We start from the raw sequence: 21,946 nt of genomic DNA on the forward strand, positions 1-21,946 counted from the left end.
ATTGAGACACCGAAAACTACAGTTCCCGCTGGCAACGCTGCTGCGGCCTCTCAGTTCACCTCCCTCCCCCGTGGCCTCTGTTTATGCCCCAGCCTCAGCTCTGGTCGCTAGGGTCATATCCGCTGTAATGACTGACTTTAAGGAGACCCTCAGCCCCTATTCCCCGTCCGAGTACACCTTTGCTGCTTGGCTTTCCTCCCGGCGCGCGGGAGCCGGATTCGGGGGCGTGACACAATCCTGATCCTGCCCCCGCCGATGGGCTGCTGGGATCTGGTCGCCATGGTGACGGACTGTACACTACCAGAGCTTCCCAGGCCACGGGTGCGGGCTGCCCGGCTGTCCGGCTGCCCGGCTGCCCTAGGGTCATGGATTCCCCGAACTCGCAACCCCTCAACTTCCCCACCACGTCGAGGTAGGCTTGGAGGTCTGAGGCCGGAGAGGAGGCCTTGAGTACTTCCAGAAAGAGAAAGGGTACCTGCTTCAGACCTCTGCACCTCCTGCCTCTGTCTATTGGTCTGGGGCTCCAGCCCCACTGGAACAGTGGTACAGAAACAATCTCAAATGATTTGTCAGCCCAGGAAGGTAGTTACATTCTAGTAAAAGGGGAAAGTGAAAGTGAAAGTCACTCAGTCATGTCCGACTCTTTGCGACCCCATGGATTTATAGTCCATGGAATTCTCCAGGCCAGAATACTGGAGTGGGTAGCCTTCCCTTTCTCCAGGGGATCTTTCCAACCCAGGGATCCAACCCAGGTCTTTCGCATTGCAGGCGGATTCTTTACCAGCTGAGCCACAGGGGAAGCCCAGTAAAAGGGGAGGCGCACTTTATCATTAGCAACAGCCAGCTTTTTCGTGTTGAGCGTGTATTAAGTGTCAAGTGCTCCATACACCATATTTAACCCTCACAGCAACTCTATGAGGTGGTAATATCACCATTTTACAAACAAAGAAATAGAAATCTGAAGACATCATGTGTTTTACACATGTTTATAAGTCATGGAGCTGGTATTTGATCTCAGCCATGTGAGTCTCTAGATTTGCACTCTTAGCCACAGGATAAACAGCCTCTTTACCCACTGGCTGAAGATAAAAAAGCATCTGTAAGCAGCCCAAGAACATCCCGTAGCCTCAGGGTAGCTCCTGCCTGTATTCACAGGTGCAGCATCTGGACACTGCAAATATGATAACAAGCTCCTATAGCCAGAAAAGCCACAGCCAAATAAATATTTTTTAAAAAAATTTAAAAACAAAACACTAGAACTCCTCAGAGGATTATGTGTTAGAAAAAAAGAAAGAATTTTCTCCATCTCCTTGTAAGGAAACTGGGCTGAGCGAAGTTAAATTACATGCCCAAGAGGGTTCCTGTTAGAAGATAGATGTCAGCCTCTGGGTCCTATTAACTAGTAAGTAGAAGCTCAAGACTCTCACCCTGACTCTTGACTCCAGACTCTGTACTTCTTGTCCTATAGCACCTGCCTTTGGTATCATACCCCTAGAATGTGCTGGTAATGTACATACAATGATCATTAGAGCCACAGATGAATGCTGAAGGAAGTGTAGGCCTGCATGGTTTTATGGGTTCCTGGTAAGGGGTGTTATACCACTGCAGGAGTACATGAGATTCCAGTGATGAGGAGAATGTTTCAGGGAATGTGGGAAAATACTTTGAGCCCAGAATCTGGAGCTTGTTGACAGCACCTCTGGGAATCTGGAGGCAGCACTGGGAAGACACAGAACCTGGCTTGGAGGAGAGAGGAGGCCATGTCTTGTGGTTCTGGGAAGGGTGGAAGTGCACTCCCCACTCAAGGCTCTGTCACCCACCCCTTCCTTCTCCTTCTCTGTGCAGAGCACACCTACGGCCTTTAGGAGTGTCCATAGATGATTCCCTCTTCACAGAAACCAAGAATACCCAGAAACGCAAGCTTTCTCAGAAACGGAAGACACTGCTGGTTAGTGGCAATGTCCTGTGGGATCTCCAAATTTTGATCCCCAGTCAGGGGTGTGTGGGTCAGAGGCCAGGCCCACCAGCCTCTGGGGTGGGAGCATGCACACTTGCCACACCTCACCTGAAAAGCCTTCCCAGACCAGCCCCTGCCCACAGATAATCTTCTCTTGCAACACAGCATTCTGGAGTGGACCTCATTTCTTCATCCAGCTGATCATGGGCCAGGCGTTGTGCGTGGTGCTGGAACGGTCCCGCCAGATCTGTCAGGGTCTTTTAGAACAATGACTGTATCTTTTTTGTCTTTACAGCCCTAGTGCCTGATGTAGCACTTGAGTGGCTGCTATAATGTGTGCCATAACTGCTGTGAGTAAGTGTGTGAAGGCAGTAGCAAAGGATGTTCATCCATTGTGTTGTTGGCTCTGCACTGGAAGTAGGGACTCTATCAGTCTCAGGACAGTCTCTCCCTCCATTCCTGTTCTTTGAAGTTTTTATATAGAAATGAATGCTGGGGAATTCCCTGGCAGTCCAGTGGTTAGGACTCTACACTTTCACTGCAGTAGGGAATGAGTGCCATTGCTGATTCTCCCCACAAATTTAAAAAAATGCTAAGTTAAGATTTAGGAGTTTTGTTGATATTATCATAAGATTGTTATTACTATTTCATCACCAAACAGCCGTTGTCCAAAAATCACAGGTGAAAAAAACACATTTGAGCAAACTTGTAAGTCCAGCTCACCGTGGAGAATTGTGGGCTGTGGTAGTTTTCTAACACACACTTAGGTGAGTGTGTCTTATGTAGAAGGTGGCAACATGATCTGTACCCTTTGTGAGGCTGGGGACTTCAAACATCAAAAACCTGATATCAGGGCGAGAAAGGGGTAGTGTGGACTCTAAGCGGAGACCAAGCGCAGCCTCATTACCGCATGATCCCGATTACTTGGGGCTGCCAGCTATTCAATGGAAGTGGGACCCGGCTCTCACTCCCTTTATTTTGCTCGTCGGCAGTGATACCGTACTCAACCACCAGGGGGCGTTGCACTCTCCTGCAGTCCCTCCGACCCCCGGGGCCGCCCTTCCCGTTTTCACCTGCAGGGGGAAGCAGAGAGCACAGCTCACGGGAACACCGCCTTCCAGCCACCGGCTTACGGCCGTTTGATAACCAGACCAAGAAAGCAGCGTATGCCGGGAAAACAAAATAGGGTAACTCCGTCTTCTCTTGACAGAAACGGCAGACAGAACGCGAGATCTGGCCTCTTTTATTTTTTAAGTCTCCCAAAATAAGTTAAATTAAGCTTTATTTCTATGACTAAACTGGTTTTGTCTTCTCAGGGAATTTTCAAGGCTGGTCTCCCTTTGTTACTCTTATATTTTCTGTTCTTTTTTGTTGAAGTATGGTTACTTTACAATGTGTTAGTTTCAAGTGTACAGAAAAGTGATTCCATTATACATATATTCTTTTTCAGGTTCTTTTCCATTATAGGTTATTATTACAATTATATAGTACTTATTATCTTATAGGTTAGTAAGACAAGATATTGAGTATATTTCCCTGTGCTATACAACAGGTCCTGTTGTTTACCAATTTTATATATAGTAGTGTGTATATGTTAATCCCCAAATCCTAATTTATCTCCCCCATGCCCACTCGGCTATCCCCTTTGGTAACTAGGTTTGTTTTCTATGTGAGTCTATGTTTTGTAAATAAGTTAACTTGTATAATTATTTTAGATTCCACATGTAATTGATATTATATTTATCTTTCTCTGACTTGCTTCATTAATAGGATACTCTCTAGGTCCATCCACATTGCTGCAAATGGCATTATTTCATTCTTTTTTATGGCTGGGTAGTATTCCACGATGTATATATGTACCACATTTTCTTTGAGCTTTTAACTCTTTACAATTCTGTTTCATCATCGCTTCCCCCTCCCATGCTATGTTTTTATTTATTCAACAAATATTTGTTGATTTCCACTGTGTGTCAGGCATTGGTGATACAGTGGTAAGCAAGACTCTACTCTTGTTTCTGAGAGAAGATGGGGGTGTGATGATGGGAAAGAGTGGGTGTTGGGATTGAAAAGAGTATCAGGGAGAACCCCTGAGATCCTAAATATGAATAGCCAACCTGGAGCATTCTTGACCCTGGCAAAGCATGTGTGAACATATACACCCAATAAGTAGCATTTCTGTTTTTATTATATCATGCATCCAACTAAATCATGCTTCCCTAAATATTTATTCCACAATACTTGCTAAATGCTACTTAAGACTATGAAGAGTGTTAACACAACACTGTAAATCAACCATACTGGAATTAAGGGGCAAAAAAGACTATGAAGAGTATGAAGTGTGATGCCATCAATTCTGGAAGTACAGAGATAGGTCAACCCAAACTCCCAGAGGCTGGAGTCCTCCCTGAGACCTAGCAACAAGACTTACTATGTACTTTCCAAAATATTTAGGGAAAGGATGGATGATTGCAAGATTGAGATAAAATAGGTAGAATTAAGAATGCAAAGAAGAGCCCAAGGAGACAGGGGCAATTTCCACCCTAAGAGGGTCAGGAGCCAGCTACCATTAGTCTGGAAGGACTCCTAGAACCTGGATATGTGGGACATGGGAGGTAGGCCTGGCCTCCATCCCAGAAGAACCTGGAAGCTGGGCTCAGGGCCACAGAGCAGGCTTTAATATTGAATTCAATAATTCAATGTTTTTTTTAATTTCAAAGTAATTTATGCATTGTAGAAAATTTTGAAAAATACACAATTATAGATACAAAAGCACCCAATGGCCTATCATTACAGAATAACTGCTGATATTCTTTTGGGTTATTTCTTCCTTCTTTTCTGGTTTTTCATCTTACCTGGTTGTGCTTATTCCCTAATTTCAGGCTTTACTTAACCCTTGCTATAACCCATGTTAAGCCTCTTTGTAAATATTTCATGGCTGCACAATAGTCTTCCATTTTTAGATACGTAGGGAGTTTTCTGACTTTTTTCATAGTCATAAGTAAGGCTTTGGGGACCTTATGATAGAGCTGCCACCTCACCTCTGTGCCCTCTGCAGTGGCCAGCCCAGACCTCAGCCTCAGCTGGCCTCCTGTCCATGGGCATAGGCCCGTTCATAGCTCTTCAAAAGTGTTGCTGTTTCCCTGAGGTATTGGTGCTACCCAGGCAGTGGAAGTGTGGAGTCCTAAGCACTGGACCACCAGGGAATTCCCATAAGGACCACAGTCTTAATTGTGAACCGTATTAAGACATGTGTGGGGGAGGAAAGACCCAGGAGTAGAAGGAGAAGCCTGGAAAAGAACATCAGGAAGGGGAGCAATGTTGTCATGGTAACCCCACCTGTCCCTTCTTATAGTCTGGTTCCTTCTCCATCGGTGGCCACCTGTCCCCATGGCCCAGATACATCAGTGACCAGACCATTCTGCATAATCGAAAGCCCTGTTCAGATGACTACCGGAAGCGGGCAGGGTAAGCCAGGGTCAGCCTGATGGTGGATAGACTGGGCCCAGAAACAGTACAGGGATGTGTGCTGCCACAGACCTGTGGGGCATGAGGGTCCGGCAGGGTGTCCATGGCATCTCAGCTCACCACCCCCTGCAGTAGCTTGCAGCAGCCCCTGGGCACAACCAAGCCGAGGTACCTGGAGCAGCTTGAGAACTACCTGCGCAAGGAGCTCCTCCTGCTGGACCTAAGCACAGATTCTGCCCAGGAACTAAGGCTGCAGGTCAGAACCACAGAAACCCTGCGGGGAGGCAGGGGCAGGGCTGCCAAGAAACCTTACTCACCGGGACTGGGCACTTCAGATTTTCTGCAGAGACCAGCCTTCCCCAGCTCTTTTGGGTTCCCCATTCCTGGTAAGAGAAACAGGTTCTATGACAAAGCCAGTGAGCAAGCAAAGCCACCAGGGTGGAACCAAAACTCTCCTGAGGCTTGGGCTTCTTGACCTGAGTAGGTGGCCTGGATACAGTCTCCAGTCCCTTCTGTGATCCCCAGCACCCACCTTGGGTCATTCGATATTAGTGAATGGAGCCTGAAGCCTGACAGTTGGGCAAGCAGGGGTCATAAAATGTCCACCAGCCCAGTCACACCAGCCCCAAGCTTGAAGAACTTAGCCAAGACAGAAAGAAATCTGGATGTAACCTAGATTCTGATGCATATCAGGGAAGTAATCACCCAATTCCTGCTCAAATGGAAATGATGATGGGGAACCCCACAATTCTGACTTAATCACTGCCACAAGCATTTGCTGAGCACCATCTGTGTGCAAGCTCTGGATGGGGCCTAGATATGGCCTCATGAGCTAAAAGGAACCTTGCTAACAAGGAAGCAGAAGCTGAGAGGGTATCCAGCTTCACAGCAGTGGAGCTAGGACTCAAACTCAGGGTGGGTTCAGGAGTCTGTGCTCATTCCAGTAGACAATGTTGCTTCCAAAAGCTTCTGGTGTGTCCAGGTAGGACAGGAAAGCACATGTCTCATTGGAGTTTGGAATGTAAGGTTAAAGCCTAAAGTGCTGTAAACAGGGAGGGGTGTTGGTGAGAGGCCAGCTGAAGCTCAGTGAATGGAGGAGGCCGGCTGTCTGGAGAGCCAGAGAGGGGGCACAGGTAGAGAGGGGGAGGCCCTGACCCAGGTTGCCTGCCAGGTCTCCAGAGAGCAGTTTAGAGGGATGGACTCAGCTCCTGGACTGTGCGAGACCCTAGGGTGCCTGTGGCATTTATTTGAATGTGAATTGACTGGCAGCTTCACACTACAACCCTTCTAAGTTGAGCAAAGAAACACTTAGGTCCCACTGAGTGTGGCAGCTATAGGCCAGGAGATGACAGTTTCCCTTTTCTTGCCAGCCTTACAGAGAGATCTTTGAATTCTTCATAGAGGACTTCAAAACATACAAGCCATTGCTGTCCTCCATCAAGAATGCATATGAGGTGATGCTGGGTAAGACTGCAGCCTCTCTGCCTGGGCCCAGCCTGGAAGAGGCACAGAAGATCCTATTTTGATCTTCTGGGTTCTGCAGGGGTCTGGGGTACCTACAAACTGGGCTTTGGGGTCACCAAGCCTTCTTGCTTACACCCTTCTGTGATAGGGCACCCCAGGGCAACTGACTACCGCCCATTCTTGGTAGCATGGTGGGGCGGTATCTGTAGGAAACAGAGCATCTTTTCTATTGAGACTGAAGCCCAGAAGGGAGTGTGTAGTTCAGGGAAGTGAGGGGGCTTCCCTCCCCAGGCTCAGGAGGTACTGGGCATGGCACAGCTGCAGAACTAAAAACTGTACAGGGAAGGCGCAGAGGTGAGACCCCGGTCCTCATCTGGACTCTGCCCCTGGTTGAAAAGCAAGTGCAGGAAGTCCTTAAGCAGGGAGTATAGACTTCTTTGAATGGGAGTATAGGCCTGAGTTTGCAAGGGACATAGTTGCACACTGTGACCTCAGATCAGTGTCTGCTGGCTGTTTGTCTTCCATGGCCCCAAAGGGCCTCCCCTACCTGTCCCTGCTTAGCCCACCAGAGGGAAAAAATTCGGGCTCTGGAGCCCCTGAAGGCCAAGCTGATCACTGTGAATGAGAACTGCAACGAGAGGATCCTGGCCATGAGGGCTGAGGAGAGAGATGAAATCTCCATGCTGAAGAAAGAGAAGATGAATTTGCTAAAACTCATTGACAAGAAGAATGAGGAGAAGATCTCATTGCAGATTGAGGTGAAAAGGGAGTAATGTGGTGCCCAACTCCCTGAATTCCTGCCATCCCACCCCACAGGTGACCTTGAGGCCTTTGGCACTGGTGTGACCCCCTGGCTCTCTCTGTCCTTCTACCTGGAATAACATACAGAGCCACCACCTGATCCCAAACCCTGCTTCCACATGCTGCCCTCCTCCTTGGCCCAGCACTGCCTCAGTGTGGCCCTCAGTGCTAGCAGAGTCCTACTCCTTGGCTGCCAGACTTTCTCCACAGGAGGAAGCTTCGACACTTTGACAGGAACAACCAGTCTCCTCCCCTTCCTTCCTTTCCTGTTCCCAGGCCCTGGAAGGGCCGCCCAGCACCCACCCATCCGCTGTGGTGATGAGCTGTCCAGAGACAGCCCCTGACCACAGAGCCATCTCCCCAACAGGTGACCAAACTGAGGAAGAACCTGGCTGAGGAGTATCTGCACTACCTCAGTGAGAGAGATGCCCGCAAGATCCTCATTGCAGACCTGAATGAGCTACGCTACCAGCGGGAAGACATGTCACTAGCCCAGTCCCCAGGTAAGCCTGAGGTGGGTTTCTGCCCTGCTGGAGAGGAGTCTGACTCTCACCACTCACTCCCATGTATTCATTGCTCCTGATATCTGCTCATTCCATGCTCACTCCCAGTGAGAGAAGTTCCTGCTGCCACCAGGGTCTGTGGATCTTCTGAGCTGGCCTGAGAATCACAGACTTGTTGTTTATGTAGGAAACAATTGCTGGCAGTTGAGACAACCTAGACTCCCCAAGGGCTGCACAGGCCTGGTACTCCACGTCCTGGGCTTCTCTATTTAAGCTCAAAGTCCTACAGTGGTAGCATGATGGAAAGACTCAGTGGTTCCCATCCTGGGAGAGCAGGAAGACCTGGGATGTGCCCTGAGGGACACTCAACCCTGTCCTGGGCTACAGGCCCCAGAGCCAGGGTGATACGAGCTGGCGGGCCTCCTGGCAGGCGTCTGGGGGGAGGACCCCGTGAAGCTAACAGTGGCTCTGAAGATGGCCCGGCAAGACCTGACCCGCACACAGATGGAACTCAACACCATGAAGGCCAACTTTGGAGATGTGGTGCCCAGGAGGGACTTTGAAATGCAGGAGAAAACCCTCAAGGAACTGCAGGAGCAGGTGCTGGTGGGCAGACAGGGTAGGGCAGGGCCACACAGGTGGGTAGCAAGGACCAATCACCCTGCCCACAGCTGGAGAGCCTGAGAGACGACTACGAAGAGGTCCGCAAGGAGCACGAGATGCTGCTGCAGTTGCACATGAGCACACTGAAGGAGCGGGACCAGTTCTACTCCGAGCTGCAGGAGATCCAGCGCACCTCCACGCCACGGCCGGACTGGTCCAAGTGTGAAGGTAACGCTGGCCCTCGGGCCCTAGGGACTGCACAAGTGTGTGGTCTGGACTCCAGCTCCCTCTCCCCAACCCCTGCAGATATGGTGGCTGGAGGACGAGATCGTTGGCACATGCTGGCCGAGGGCAAGAACAGCGACCAGCTGGTGGATGTGCTTCTGGAGGAGATTGGCGAGGGGCTGCTCCGGGAGAAAGACTTCTTCCCTGGTCTGGTAGGGTAGTCCCTGGGCTCGGGGAATAGCCAGGCCTCACGGCTGAGAAAACTTGAGGTTCTGGGGGAACGATTTGGGGCTTTGCCCTGCTTGTTGGTGGGGCTACAGCTGGGCCCAGAGACGAGCTGACATGGTTCCTTTCAGGGCTATGGGGAATCCATCCCCCCTTTCCTTCGGTTTGATGGCATTGTGGAGAACAAGAAGCCAACCAAGAAGGAAGTGGTAAAACTCCTCAAGGATGCCTGGAAGGAACGTATCACTGAGGAGCAGGTCAGATCTCTCCAGCTGTTTTAGCCTGGCATGGCTGCCTGAATCCTCCAATGGTGGAGGGTGGATGTGGATGGGGCGGTGGGGGGGTGGTATTCCCTCGAAGTGCTAGGGAACTAGGAGGAGGGCCAACCAAGCAGTCTTCCCTCTACCCTGCAGAAAGAGAAGTTCCCAGATTTCTTCTTCAGTTTCCTGGAGCGCCACTTTGGGCCTGGTGATGCCATGGCCTGGGCTTACACCATTTTTGAATATATCAAGCTCTTCCATACCAATGAAGTCATGAGTCAGTTCTATGCAGTCTTGATGGGAAAGGTAAGCTTGGGCCTGGCTCTCTACCCTTTGTCCCCAGCATAGGCCAGCTCTGTCCCTACTCCTCTAGGAAACAGTGAGATAGTCAATGCTTCCTCCCATAGAGGAAAGAGAGTGTGTACATCAAGCAGAAGCAGACCATAGCACAGCTGCTGAAGGAGATGACAAACGTTGACAGCCAGAATGAGGGGCTACTAACCATGGAGCAGTTAAGGTGAGAGACCAGTTGGGTCACCCTAAATTCTAGCCCAACATGCCCTCTGGCCTGGTTCCCAGCTGTGCAGGGGGCAGGGGAGCCTGGTGGGAAAAGGCCAGAACCTCAAGGCATGCTGCCCTTTTGAGCACTAGTAGGACTGGCAGAGGGGTGCAGGAAGATGAGTAAGCAGGCCTCTGCCAGGCCTGTCGGCCCTCATGTCTCCCTACAGTACTGTCCTCAAGAGCACCTTCCCCTTGAAGAAGGATGAGAGAATTCAGGAGTTGATGGAGGCAGGGGGCTGGCATCCCAGCAGCAGCAATGCAGACTTGCTCGACTACCGCCTGTTGTTTATGGAGGTGGGTCGGGGCCCAGGAACTTGCCCAGCCCTGACCTAGCCTCTGCCTAGACTAGCCCGTGTATCTTCACCCTGCCTTGTGGCCCCTTCCCAGGATGAGGAGGGCCAGAGCGTGCCCTTTGTGCAAAAGCTGTGGGAACAGTACGTGGTGGAAAAGGATGAATACTTAAACGAGTTAAAGCAGGAGCTGGGCCTGGAACTGTGAGTGATCCTGGGGCCCACAGGCTCATCCAGTCATAGGCAAGTCCTGCAGGCTGGGCCACAAAGTAGCACCTCCAGCCCCTAGGTCTCCCTAAGCACCAAGCTTGCTGCTGGGCCTTACATAACACTCAAGCCCAGAAGAGGGCATCTTGGGGTCTGGGTAGAGAGCAGAGGGTCAAGGTCTGTCTCTCTCTTTCTTTGCGGAACAGGAACGAGGAGGTAACCCTACCCAAGGTACGTGAGGCCCTGATGAACATTGATCCCAGCCTGGACAAGCAGACCCTGAACCACTATTTGAGGCAGGCCTTCCAGCTCCCCATGACAGAAATGCCAGAGGAGGGTGAGGAAAGGGAAGAAGGCATTGTGACACAGCTCCAGACTGCACTAGAACAGCTTCAGATGAGTGACATTAGGCGTATGGGGCCTCGGGAGCAGGAACCTGCAAGCTAAGGCCACTGGGGCAGCCTAAGTGCTCCCGTGCCGCTAACCGCTGATTGTTGTTATAAAATTCTTTGTCTGAACCCATGCTATTCTCTAGGTTATGATGGGGAGTCAAGGAGAGGGGCTTGGTCCCTGCCTGGCTGTCCCAGGAAATGCATCAAAACACAGCATATTCTGTTTGTGACACTTTATTGATGCTGAGGGGTGGGGAGGAAACCTAGAAGTGTATGTGGGGCCAAGCAACCCCAGGTGGGAACAGGGCAGGTGTTGAGTCCTGGCCCCTACTGGGAGGGGAAGACAGAGTTGCCACTGAAGGCACAAGGGATGAGCAGCTGCCGGTACTCCAGGGGCAGGTGCCGCTCCACGAGCACATGCAGGGAGACTTGGTCAGTGACCAGGCCCTGCCTGCAGCAGAGGACAGAGAATGAGAGAATCAGTGCCAGCATTCCCACACCCAGCACCTCCCTGCTTCCATCCGCTTACCTTCGCAACAGCAGTTCCAGGTCCTCTGGCCTCACAGTCTTGCGCCCAGCATGAGCAGCAAATACCTCCAAGTCGTTACAAAGATGCTGGAAGTACTTGTCCAGGCTGCCAGGAAGGTTGGGGTAGGACAGACTGTTCATGATCTGAGGGGCTCCTCTCCCCAGCCTATAAATGTCAAGGACTCACCACTTCTCCACCATCTCTACAGCCTTCTTCTCCATGGGCATCTTAGCATAGAAGCTAAAGAGTTTTGCATAGTGGTTCAGTCCAGCCTTGTAGGGATCTTGACGGGGTCTGGAGCCAGGGATTCGGGGCCTGGGAGGAATCCTGGCCGACAGATGCTTTGGGAGTTCTGAAGGTAACCTGGAGACAAGAAGTGAACAGAGTTAAGCTAAATGCTCCCTTAAGAGGTCCCTAATCAAAGATAAATCTTGCTGGCTCCTGCCAAGATTGGGGTCCTTGTGCTCCTTGGCCAGTCTGGGCCTACAGTTCCAACCAATTCTGGTGGGCAATGGAAATGTGGGGCTATGTAGAAGCCTGGTCTTTCCCTGGGGCCCTGATGCTTCACAAACTGGACACAATGTCCCCGTCTCACCTCATCATACAAACCACTACTTGCTCAGGCCCATAATCCTCAGGCTTTGGCACAGACACTCCCCCACCCCTGCCTCACCCCTAGCTATTGCTGCCTGTCCCATTCTGCTAATCCTCCTCCAGGAAGCCTCCTCTGACTACTTATTAGCCCAGGTACTTCCCCCTGGCCAGGCTCTTCTAAGCCCCTGCAAGCAGCATGGGATGACAGATGTGCTCTCAGTGAGCCCTGCCCAGCCCACCTCAGGGTGCTCTACTGGGTATAACATCTGCATACCTTAGGAAGAGTAATAACCCTATGGTGCCCAATGCCAACTTCAGTGCCTGTCCCCTTCTAAGAGGCCCGTGTGGAACACGGTCATGGACTCTTACACTGCAGTGCTTGGTGGTGGAGCCGGCTCAGGAAACTGAAGTCGCCTGGTCCGAAGGAACTCTGGAGTGCTGGGGGGCAATTCTGGACTTGCTGCAGAGGAAGCACAGGGTTATAGGAGGCTCAGGCCTGACCATCTCACCCAACCTTGAAGGCCCGCAGCTCCCTTATCCTGTTCTTTTGATGGTTCCAACTAGCTCCGGTCAAGCAAGGTGCCCTTCACAGAGTTTCCCTGGCCCAAGACTACCTGCGCTCAGAAACACAAGCCAGGTTAAGTCCCTCCTCCGAGGCCAGGAAAACAGCTGTTACTTACCCACCTACTCCCTGATCCCTGCACTGGGCCCTGTACCCAACCTACCAGAAGTGTCTTCATCCTCTGAAGATCCTTCTGGCTCCTTGGCCTCAATAGCCCCCAAGGATCCTGCTGCTGCTGCCACCTCTGTGTGTCCTTCAGGCTCTTCTGCCCTGGCAGATCCTTGTTCTTCTGCTGCCTTCTCCACTTCCCTCACACTCATGCTTTCTTCCATACTTTCCTCTGCTTCCTCACCTACTCCATTCTGTAGGGGCTCTATGCCATCTTCTCCAGAGACACTGCTGGTGTTTGGCAAGCCCAAAGCAATGGCTTCAGCCTCCTCCATCTTTCTTGCAAGAAGCTGGGCTGGTTTTCCAGGACCTGAGTCTAGGGGACAGAATACACACTAGAGAAGCCGTAGGCCAGGGCTGTAGCTCTGAGAAGGTAAAGATGGAGTAGTAAAACCCAGTCTAGCCCATCAAGGAAGGAAGAAGGCCAGAGGCGGCACCAGGGTACTGGTTTGGAGTGTCCTGGCCCAACACTGACTTTGCTATTGGATGAAGGGATCAAGAGCCCTCTAAAGGGACTTGGGGGAGGGGGAAGGGCACACCTATGGGCCTGAGGAGGAAAAACCACCAATGCCAATTCTTGCTCAAGCTAGGCTTGACTCCAGGTCGCATGCCCCACATACTCACAGTTGTTTTGAAGTCCAGGCCCACTGCTCCGTGTCCTGCGACTGGCAGCCCCCTCCACTTCTTTGGCCCCAGAGGGAGAGGGACAAGGCAGGGAGTGGTGTACACTGGGGGAATGGCCAGCCAAGGGCTGAGAGAAGGGCTGGGTGTCCTCCAACACTGTGTCCGTTGGCACAGTAGCAACAGGGGTTCTGTGGCTCTCACCTGGAAATCAAAGGCCAGGTGGCACTCAGAATTTTGCCCACCTGCTGCTACCCAGTCATCAGGGCCTAAGTAGTAGGTCTATGGGTCTGCCCAAGTGGCCCTCAGAAAGAGAAGACTACCTAGCACTCAGCTTAATCTCCCTTCCACAGCTCTCCTTGCTTACCTCCCTGCTCCTCAGCCTGGCATCCCCAGGCTCCAGAGCTTGCCCCACTCAAACTGCTCACCCATGCCTCCATTCTCCACTTCTTTCTCAGGTCCCTCTGCCAGAAACCCTTCTCTTGCCGTGATGAACTTCATTTTTCTAGAATCAGGCTCCCAGGTCAGCTCTGGCTGACCAACTCATCCTGAAACTTAGCCCTTTTCAATCTTTCAATAAGCTCCAGCCACCATATCACACCCCTTTCCTACCCTGAGTCCTGTAGCTCTTCAAGGATACAGGGTTCTGGAAGACACTGAGGGACTAAGACTGGATCCACAAGATAAGAGGCAACTTGTGGAAAGAAACCAGCAAGTCCTCATAGACCTACTGGCCAGGACTGCTCACCATTCCTGACACAAAGGAGAGAGAAGCAACCTTGGACCCAACAGCACCTCCCATCAATCATGGGGTGGAAGCTTTCCCCATCGACTAGAAGAGGAAAATCTCAACCTTACCTGGAGGAGCAACAGCCAGGGAAGTATCTTGCAGATCCTGCAAAAATGTACCCACATCTACCACTCGGCGAGTAGGCGGTCTACGAGCCAAACCAGGCCTCTTCACTGATTGTGGCTGGAGAGGCACAGCAAAGGTCAAGTTGAGAGAGCTGATGGGAGGGATAAGGCACAAAGGAAAGTCAGGTACCTGAGGCCTAACCCCCTTCCCCCACCCCAGAAATTCCCCCAGCTCCCCTGGTGGTCTCATCTCTTAGAAGAGCCACCATGCTGTGAGCATGGAGGAGTATGGTCAGATTCCCTCCTAGTCAGCACCTCCTTTCCCAAGCCTCTCTTCCACCAATTCCAAGAATAAATAGGCAACAGCACCTGGTGAGGGAAGAGGCATCAGCATTCTCACGAGGCTCTACAGAAGATGTAAAAAGAAACCATAAGTCACCAGGCCTCTCAGGCCTCCTCAGTCTCTCCAGAGGACAGAGGAGGGTGGCCACAGGTGTTGTCCAGGACCTCACCTTGGGAAAGATGTCCCCAGTCCATTCCTTGCTGAAACTCTGACAACCTCAGCCTCTGCTTCCTTCTGCCAGGAGCCAGCAGACCTGGAGCCAGGGTTGTGGGGGGCTCAAGTTCAGGAAGTTGCAGCTCCAGACTACAAGGACGGAGCTTATCTCAGACAGAGTAGGACACCCAATTCTGGCTCTTGGGGCCCCCCAAGAGACTCCCTGACCAATAATGCCCCCAACAGCCCAGTCCAAGGGGGGGATTTACTGTACCTGCCCCGACTGCTTTCCCGTCTGGAAGGCTGGACCACCTGTGGTGATGGCACCAGCTTCACCACAGCCTCTGGCATTACAATGGAAGATTCTGGAGCTATAGAAATAGCAAGGAGAGGACTTCCCAGGTGATGCAGGGGGTAAGAATCTGCCTGCCAATGCAGGGGACACAGGTTCGCTCTCTGGTTGGGAAGATTCCACATGCTGTGCAGCAACTAACCCTGAGTGGCACAACTACTGAAGCCCATGCACCCTAGAGCCTGTGCTCTGCAGTAAGAGAAGCCACTGCAATGAGAAACCCACGCACTGCAATGAAGAGTAGCCTGCACTTGCTGCAACTAGAGAAAGCCCACACACAGCAACAAAGACTCATTGCAACCAAAAATAAAGAAATAGCAAAGAGAGCATGAAGCTGACAGGGCAGGCTACCCTAAATGAGGGATACCATGGGGCTGGAGCCTGACTCTTACTGCAGGCCAGTGCTTGCTCACCAGTTAGTATGATGTTCTTCAACAGAGTCCGGGGTGTCTGTTCCTCCAGGTGTCCACTGGCTTGAACACGGGCCAATCTGTCAACAGACTTTGGGGAAAAGCACCAAGCAATCAGTCTGTTCTTTTGCCTTGAGAGTCCCTCCAGGTGGGCTCCAGAGCAGAGCTAGAACTCAAGGGTCCCCTGAAGGCAACCAGAGCCCTATAGTGGTCAGTGGGTAGGGCCCTTACCGTGGCTGTATGAGAACGACGCCTGGCAGTCATCTTTGTTTGACTCCTCTGCCTCCTAGAGGAAGGTGTTTCAAGCAGGTCTCTCTGGGCACTGTGTAAAGACCAGCAACTGTGAGAATCATGTAGGAAAGGGTAACAAGAGGAATTAGAGACGTATCTTCATCTGGGATCTTGGCTGAAGTCTTCTACCCTCAGGGACAGGGACCCAGAAACCACTTGCCCCTCCCATAGCTGTGTTCCCAGTCCTGTGTCAACAGGGTTGTGGATAAAAGGGAGCCAGAGAAGAATGGGAAGAGAAAGGAAATATGACAACCCAGCCAGAGAGAAGGGCTGAGGAAAACTTCACAGAGGTGACTTTGGCAGAATCAGGGGTTAACCACACTGATAAGCTGAACAACTGGAAAAGTATCTGTTCTAGACATTAAAACAAACCAAGGATATTTAAAAAATGTTTTAAACCTCTTAAGTACTCTTCAAGGTCGGACAGCAACCTCCACATGGGTCAATCTAGCCCTAGTTTTTCCAGTCCAATCTCCTCTCAGATTCCAGAACTACATAAATGTTCCTATGGCATAACTCCCACCTCGTCACTCATAGGTGTAAAACCTATAGTGAATGGCTTCTCATTGTCTATAAAGGAACTGCAGCGCCGCAGAATGTCAGCAGACACCATCTTCCACACCTGCACCATGAGCTCACCACCGCCCTCACCCACTGACACACCCACAACGTCCGGCCAAATTCCCTGCTCCCTAGCAAAGCATCGTTCCAGTTCCTGCCTCCCGACTGCTACTCAGGCTGTTCTCTCCAATTCCTTTCCCATCTTTCAGCTGGGAACGAACCGCCTGGGAGGCAGTTCAGGGCAGATGCCTGGACAACAATGGAAAACTGGCCTAGAGAACAGAGCAGAAGACCAGATTCTGAGCAAATATCCTTCGCTTCCAAAAGCGGCCCCCACAGTGACGCCTGCATAATTGAGTTCTGAGGTCCTGAGTGGCCTGGAGGCTCAGGGGTTGGGGCACAAACATATGACCCGAGCCCAGCGGGGAGAAAGGAGCCTGGTCTGAGTCCTGGGCTCTGCTCTTCTCCGGAACTCAAGTTTCCCTCTCCAAACTGAGTCAGCGCGGGACCCCATCTCCCAGGGCCGGTGGTTGCTCTTGTGCTGGGGCAGCGCCCTCACATACCCAGGCCGAGTACTCCGAGCTCGCCGCGGTGTGCGCGGGTCCGCTGTATCCAGCACCCGCCGTAGCAGTGTGCGTGTCGTGGGCTCGCTGTCAGGGCTGAGGTTGTCGGCCATCGCCTCATTGCCCACTTTCCAACGGCTTGAATATCCCTAGCAGTTTCCTTCCCGCCGCCACATTTAAGCCAACTATCGCGATGCTTCCGAATAGGTCAACTCTCGTAAGGCAGCCGCACAGCCCCATGGGAATTGCAGTTCTAGTGCTGCAGCGGCCTTCTCTCGGTGTGTACAATGGTGGTTGCAAACTGGTTTTGCAGGCATCCTTACCTTGTGTGTTGTGTTCAATTGCTCAGTCGTGTCCGACTCTTAGCGACCCTGTGGACTGTAGGCCGCTAGACTCCTCTGCCCGTAGAATTTTCCTGACAAAAATACTGGCTGCTGCTGCTGCTAAATCGCTTCAGTCGTGTCCGACTCTGTGCGACCCCATAGACAGTAGCCTACCAGGCTCCCCTGTCCTTGGGATTCTCCAGGCAAGAACACTGGAGTGGGTTGCCATTTCCTTCTCCAATGCATGAAAGTGAAAAGTGAAAGTGAAGTCGCTCAGTCGTGTCCGACTCTAGCAACCCCATGGACTGCAGCCCACCAGGCTCCTCCGTCCATGGGATTTTCCAGGCAAAAGTACGGTTGCAATTTCCTCCTCCAGTGTTCTTGCCTGGAGAATCCCAGGGACCGGGGAGCCTGGTGGGCTGCCGTCTATGGGGTCGCACAGAGTCGGACACGACTGAAGCGACTTAGCAGCAGCAGCAGCAGCCTACACCGGATCTTCCCAACCCCGGGATCGAACCTTCGTCTCCTGTATTTCCTGCACTGCAGGCAGATTCCTTCCCACTAAGCCACTGGGGAAGAAGCCCCATCCTTAAACCTGGGCAAATATAGGCAACCATTCAAAACCTCGGCTTTCTTACCTGTAAGAGGAGGGTGATACCCACCTAATAAGGGTATGTGTGTATGTGTGTAATGACTCAAAGAGATAATGTTTAACTCAAGATCTGACATATAATAAGCCAGGCCACACAAAAAAAGAGCAGCTACTATTGTTAGAATGTCTCTCACTCTCATCTCCCTCTCTGAAGATGAGGAGAGACACATTTGGGCCACTAAAAAGTTACTGTATTCTATATGTGATCTGGTCAAATTTGCATTTGCCAACCAATGTGTCTGTATCTATCACAATAGATCAGTTTTCAGGCTAGGAGGCTAGTGAGCTGTTTGTGATCCAGCAGAGATGTTAAAATTTCCAAACACAAGCAATTTCGAGATGAATTCCGGCCCTCAAAAGTTCTGTTAATATTGGAGACTCCGTTACTATATTTTCACCAATTGATAGCCCCATTGCTCACCTTTCTTAAGTTTTAGTGGGAACTGAAGTAGAACTTGAGTTATGCATTTCCTGTGGAGTTTTCCTTCATGATCCTAAATTGAGTGTGAAGTATCAGATACTGGAAACAGGCATGGGCACATTTGTGTTTGTGTTTAAACACAGATTAAAGAAAATATAAGATTTTTGCATCTCAAAAATTAAAAAAAATATATTTTTGCGTCTCAAAATAAGAGAACTGCGGAGGAAAATCATATCAATATTCCCTGTGAAGGAAAGCTACACGGCTCAAAATAGCCTGGAGTTAAAACTCCCCTCCAGGTCCTCCCCGCCATTCTAAACAAAATAAAGAACTTTTTCCCCCGAAGAAAAGAATGGGCATTAAGATTGATTACATTCAGCTCCCAGCCTATGCCAGTCTCCGGCAGGTCTCAGGAATTCCTTACCCCAGTTGTTGAAAGCTAACTAATAAAAAATAATCATGAGGAAAAACAGGACACCCCCCCCCCCCCGCCTCAAAATGATGTATCTCCACATATATATGTTTTCTATATATACCTACTCTCTTCTTGACTTAGCACAGCAGCCAACTAATGGGACTGCTGCCCCTTCTCGCCTCATTAAAGGTGATCTGTTCCTGTAAAGTGCCGGTTTTGTTTTTTTTTCTGAACCTCACCTTCTCTAACTCCCTTACCTTGCACCCTGTCATTTAGATCTGACCTCTATGATGGCTTCCCTTGTGGCTCAGCCAGTAAAGAATCCGCCTGCAATGCGGGAGATCTGGGTTCGATCCCTGGGCTGGGAAGATCCCCTGCAGAAGGGAAAGGCTACCCACTTCTGTATTCTGGCCTGGAGAATTCCATGGACTACAGTCCATGGGGTCACAAAGAGTTGGACACAACTGAGCAACTTTCACTTTCACTTTCTGTGTTACCTGACTTAATTCGCTAGCCCTTTGCAGGCACTTTTCTACCATCACTATCAACCTAAGTACATTTATTTATTATTTATAAAGCCTTGAACTGGATGATACACATGTTTTTCACATAAAAACCTTTAATATTTTTTCACATAAAAACCTTTTCAAAACAATTTGAGAACAAGCTTACTTTAGCATAGTATTGTTTCCATAGACTGTCCTGTGTTTTCATGATTGATTAAACTTTATACTTGTGTGTGTGTTAGTTGCTCAGTCGTGTTGGACTCTTTGTGACCCCATGGGACGTAGTCCACCAGGCTCCTCTGTCCATGGGATTTCCCAGGCAAGAATACTACAGTGGGTTGCTATTTCCTTTTCCAGAGGATCTTCCTGACCCAGGAATCAAACCCGGGTTTCCTGCATTGCAGGCAGACTCTCTACCATCTGAGCCACGCGGGGAAACCTTGTGGCTTTATATTACTTGTCAAAAAAGAAAAAGGGGGAATTCTCTGGCAATTCAACAGTTAGGACTCTGTGCTCTCATTGCTGAGGGCCTAGGTTTAATCCCTGTTTCAGGAACTGAAATCCCACAAACAATGTTGCACAGCCAAAAAACAAACAAACAAAAAACCCCAAAACTAACAGACAAAAAAACTAGGTTCATGGGACCAGACCACGTGAGGTCTTCACATGACCTCACAGGTTCTGCAAAGGAGTTTGAACAATATTCTAAATGCAACAGGCCACTGGAGGGATTTAAGCAGATGTATTACATAATCATATTTTCTCTGGCAATGATGTAAAGAACAGATTGCAGGGGAGGCAAGATTGGAAGTAGGGAGACATGTGACAAAAGTTCTTGCCTTTCTCCAGAGGTGACAAGATAAAAGGTGGCCAGGGCAGTGAGGGTAGAGAGAAAACCATGCATTGCATTCCAGGTATTTTTTTCAGTGTAGAATGCTATGTAGATTAGAAGTCATTTTATGTACTAGAAGGTAGAGTTCTATAAAACATAATCTTCAATGTTCTGTACACAAAGAAATGACATCAATTTGACCTCTCACCAATTTTTTTTGAGTAAGGTATATCTTGAGACTGGTAGGAGTAGAACCATATTGGTAACTGTATGACAATGAAAATATATAACAATACAATGATCTTTTGCTGAGTTTTATCTCTACTGCACACATTTTATAGACATTCAAACATATAACAAAGTGTGTATTCATGTTTTAATAGTATAAATGATTCACCCAAATGAATGCACATGTTTCAGCATGAGCTGCACATACTAGAGAATGCATTTCTGAATCTAAATTGGTTCAAGCTGTGGACCTCAACAGCATTGGCCAGGAGGGATGGTTCTGTGGAACCCACACAAATAACAAAGGATCACACTGGTTGTAAACAGAAATGTAAACAGATAATGTTTGGGTGTTGGGACCAGAAAAATAGTTCTTCCCCCTTCCCGCACTGTCCTGTATGCTTCTAGAACATTTTATGTATGGGTTTGTTTTACAATAAATAACAAACTTAAAAAAAAAAATAACAGTTAACTTGTAGTGCTATTGTTCTCTTCTGCAGTTAACTTGGAGCGCTATTGTTCTTTTTAAAAGGCCCGATCTATTTTTTTTATATCAAATAATTAGAAATAATGTATACTAGGCTTTGAATGAATACCTGTGGTTTGTAATCAGAAAAGCACAAAATGAGGAGGGAGCGTCTGGAGAAAGGGAGAAGAAGGGCAAGAAGTAAGAGGAACGGGGTACTCAGCAAAGGAGGAGGGCTAGCTTACAGGTAATTCTTCTGAACAAGAGCCTGCTTCCTTGGTTTTCCAGTCTCTCTTGCCCTTTAGAACACTTTCCCCAGAGAAGTCGAGGGAATCGGTAGGTAACTTGTTACAATACAAATCCTTTCCATCCTTTCGTTTCACACCCTTCCAACAGTTCGCAGTCGCTGTCATAATAAAACCACAAATCTTTTAAGGTGGCCTGGTTTGGTTATCTTTCGGAGCTTCTGCCATTCTGTCTCTTTAAGGGCGGAGCCTAGCTCCTGCTTGCCTCAGGGCGTTACAGGCTGGCGCCCAGGGAAAGAACCGGCTGCTCCTAGCTACCCAAGCTTTCGTGGATGTTTAAGTTTTTGTTTTTGTTTTTTACGTTACACAACTTTGGGGGTCGTAGTTCCGGGAACAGGGATGCGACACGTGCCCTATGCAGTGGAAGCTGAGTCTTAAACACTGGACCACCAGAGAAGTCCCTCATGGATTTTTTTCTTCTGGCCTCCGAATTCTTCCTCTCGTGTTCTTTTTTTTGGGAGTGTTTATTTCTGTGATTAGACATCCATTAGCGTGCATTCACATCTATTATCCAAGTCCGACCCTCAGTCCCTCTACAGTCGTGTCGGGTCGACTTGGTTCCTACATGATTTCCAACTCCGTGCACTGTGTTCCGCACACAGTAGGCACCCAGTGATTGACTATATGTGATCATTGGTCAGTAAGTGAGTCAACGCAAGCAGCGTCAAAGTCGGTGGGAGTCTCCAACGCAGACAAAGACGCTCCTGAGGCCCCGGTGGGAGGCTAAGGCCCTGCCTCCCCTCCCCCGCAGGAATGCCGCGAACAGAGCGGCTCGGGTTGTGAGACCGCTTCCGGCGTACAGCACAACCTAATCCGAATCCTGATCAGCTTGCAACGCGACCT

General features: G+C 49.9%; 2 protein-coding genes across 5 annotated transcripts; one reads left to right on the forward strand and one right to left on the reverse strand.

Moving 5' to 3' along the window:
* The first annotated feature begins 365 nt into the window (after positions 1-365).
* TSNAXIP1 (translin associated factor X interacting protein 1) lies at positions 366-11,530 on the forward strand. The gene is made up of 16 exons (XM_055551128.1): positions 366-412; positions 1,846-1,948; positions 5,310-5,422; positions 5,519-5,678; positions 6,793-6,886; positions 7,448-7,644; positions 8,055-8,190; positions 8,621-8,790; positions 8,862-9,021; positions 9,100-9,230; positions 9,375-9,500; positions 9,657-9,809; positions 9,911-10,020; positions 10,232-10,358; positions 10,452-10,558; positions 10,768-11,530. The coding sequence occupies exons 1-16, from the start codon at positions 366-368 to the stop codon at positions 11,006-11,008; spliced, it is 2,175 nt and encodes a 724-aa protein (XP_055407103.1). The 3' UTR covers positions 11,009-11,530.
* CENPT (centromere protein T) lies at positions 11,172-17,151 on the reverse strand. 4 transcript variants are annotated; one of them, XM_055552758.1, is made up of 13 exons: positions 16,956-17,151; positions 15,772-15,880; positions 15,544-15,631; positions 15,053-15,122; positions 14,795-14,928; positions 14,652-14,688; positions 14,286-14,434; positions 13,431-13,631; positions 12,802-13,122; positions 12,446-12,536; positions 11,669-11,845; positions 11,483-11,587; positions 11,172-11,404 (listed from the first exon to the last, which is right to left on the reverse strand). In XM_055552758.1, the coding sequence occupies exons 1-13, from the start codon at positions 17,066-17,068 to the stop codon at positions 11,281-11,283; spliced, it is 1,719 nt and encodes a 572-aa protein (XP_055408733.1). In that variant the 5' UTR covers positions 17,069-17,151; the 3' UTR covers positions 11,172-11,280. The 4 variants fall into 4 exon arrangements, with proteins under 4 accessions (XP_055408733.1, XP_055408732.1, XP_055408731.1 ...); XM_055552757.1 differs by having other exon boundaries at positions 15,053-15,149; positions 15,772-15,862; positions 16,956-17,150; XM_055552756.1 differs by having other exon boundaries at positions 15,053-15,149; positions 16,956-17,150.
* Positions 17,152-21,946: the final 4,795 nt, after the last annotated feature.

Source organism: Bubalus kerabau, chromosome 17 (assembly GCF_029407905.1).
Source record: "Bubalus kerabau isolate K-KA32 ecotype Philippines breed swamp buffalo chromosome 17, PCC_UOA_SB_1v2, whole genome shotgun sequence".
Taxonomy (NCBI): domain Eukaryota; kingdom Metazoa; phylum Chordata; class Mammalia; order Artiodactyla; family Bovidae; genus Bubalus; species Bubalus kerabau.

What these genes read in the sequence shown, in the direction of transcription:
- CENPT (XM_055552756.1), bottom strand. Translation starts at nt 17,068, where the DNA reads ATGGCCGACAACCTCAGCCCTGACAGCGAGCCCACGACACGCACACTG. An exon ending in CTGGGGACATCTTTCCCAAG is followed by an intron (nt 14,689 to 14,794) that starts GTGAGGTCCTGG and finishes CATCTTCTGTAG; the next exon opens with AGCCTCGTGAGAATGCTGAT. An exon ending in GATGCCTCTTCCCTCACCAG is followed by an intron (nt 14,435 to 14,651) that starts GTGCTGTTGCCT and finishes CCCTCCCATCAG; the next exon opens with CTCTCTCAACTTGACCTTTG.
- TSNAXIP1 (XM_055551128.1), top strand. Translation starts at nt 366, where the DNA reads ATGGATTCCCCGAACTCGCAACCCCTCAACTTCCCCACCACGTCGAG. An exon ending in TCAAGGAACTGCAGGAGCAG is followed by an intron (nt 8,791 to 8,861) that starts GTGCTGGTGGGC and finishes CCCTGCCCACAG; the next exon opens with CTGGAGAGCCTGAGAGACGA. An exon ending in AAGACTTCTTCCCTGGTCTG is followed by an intron (nt 9,231 to 9,374) that starts GTAGGGTAGTCC and finishes GGTTCCTTTCAG; the next exon opens with GGCTATGGGGAATCCATCCC.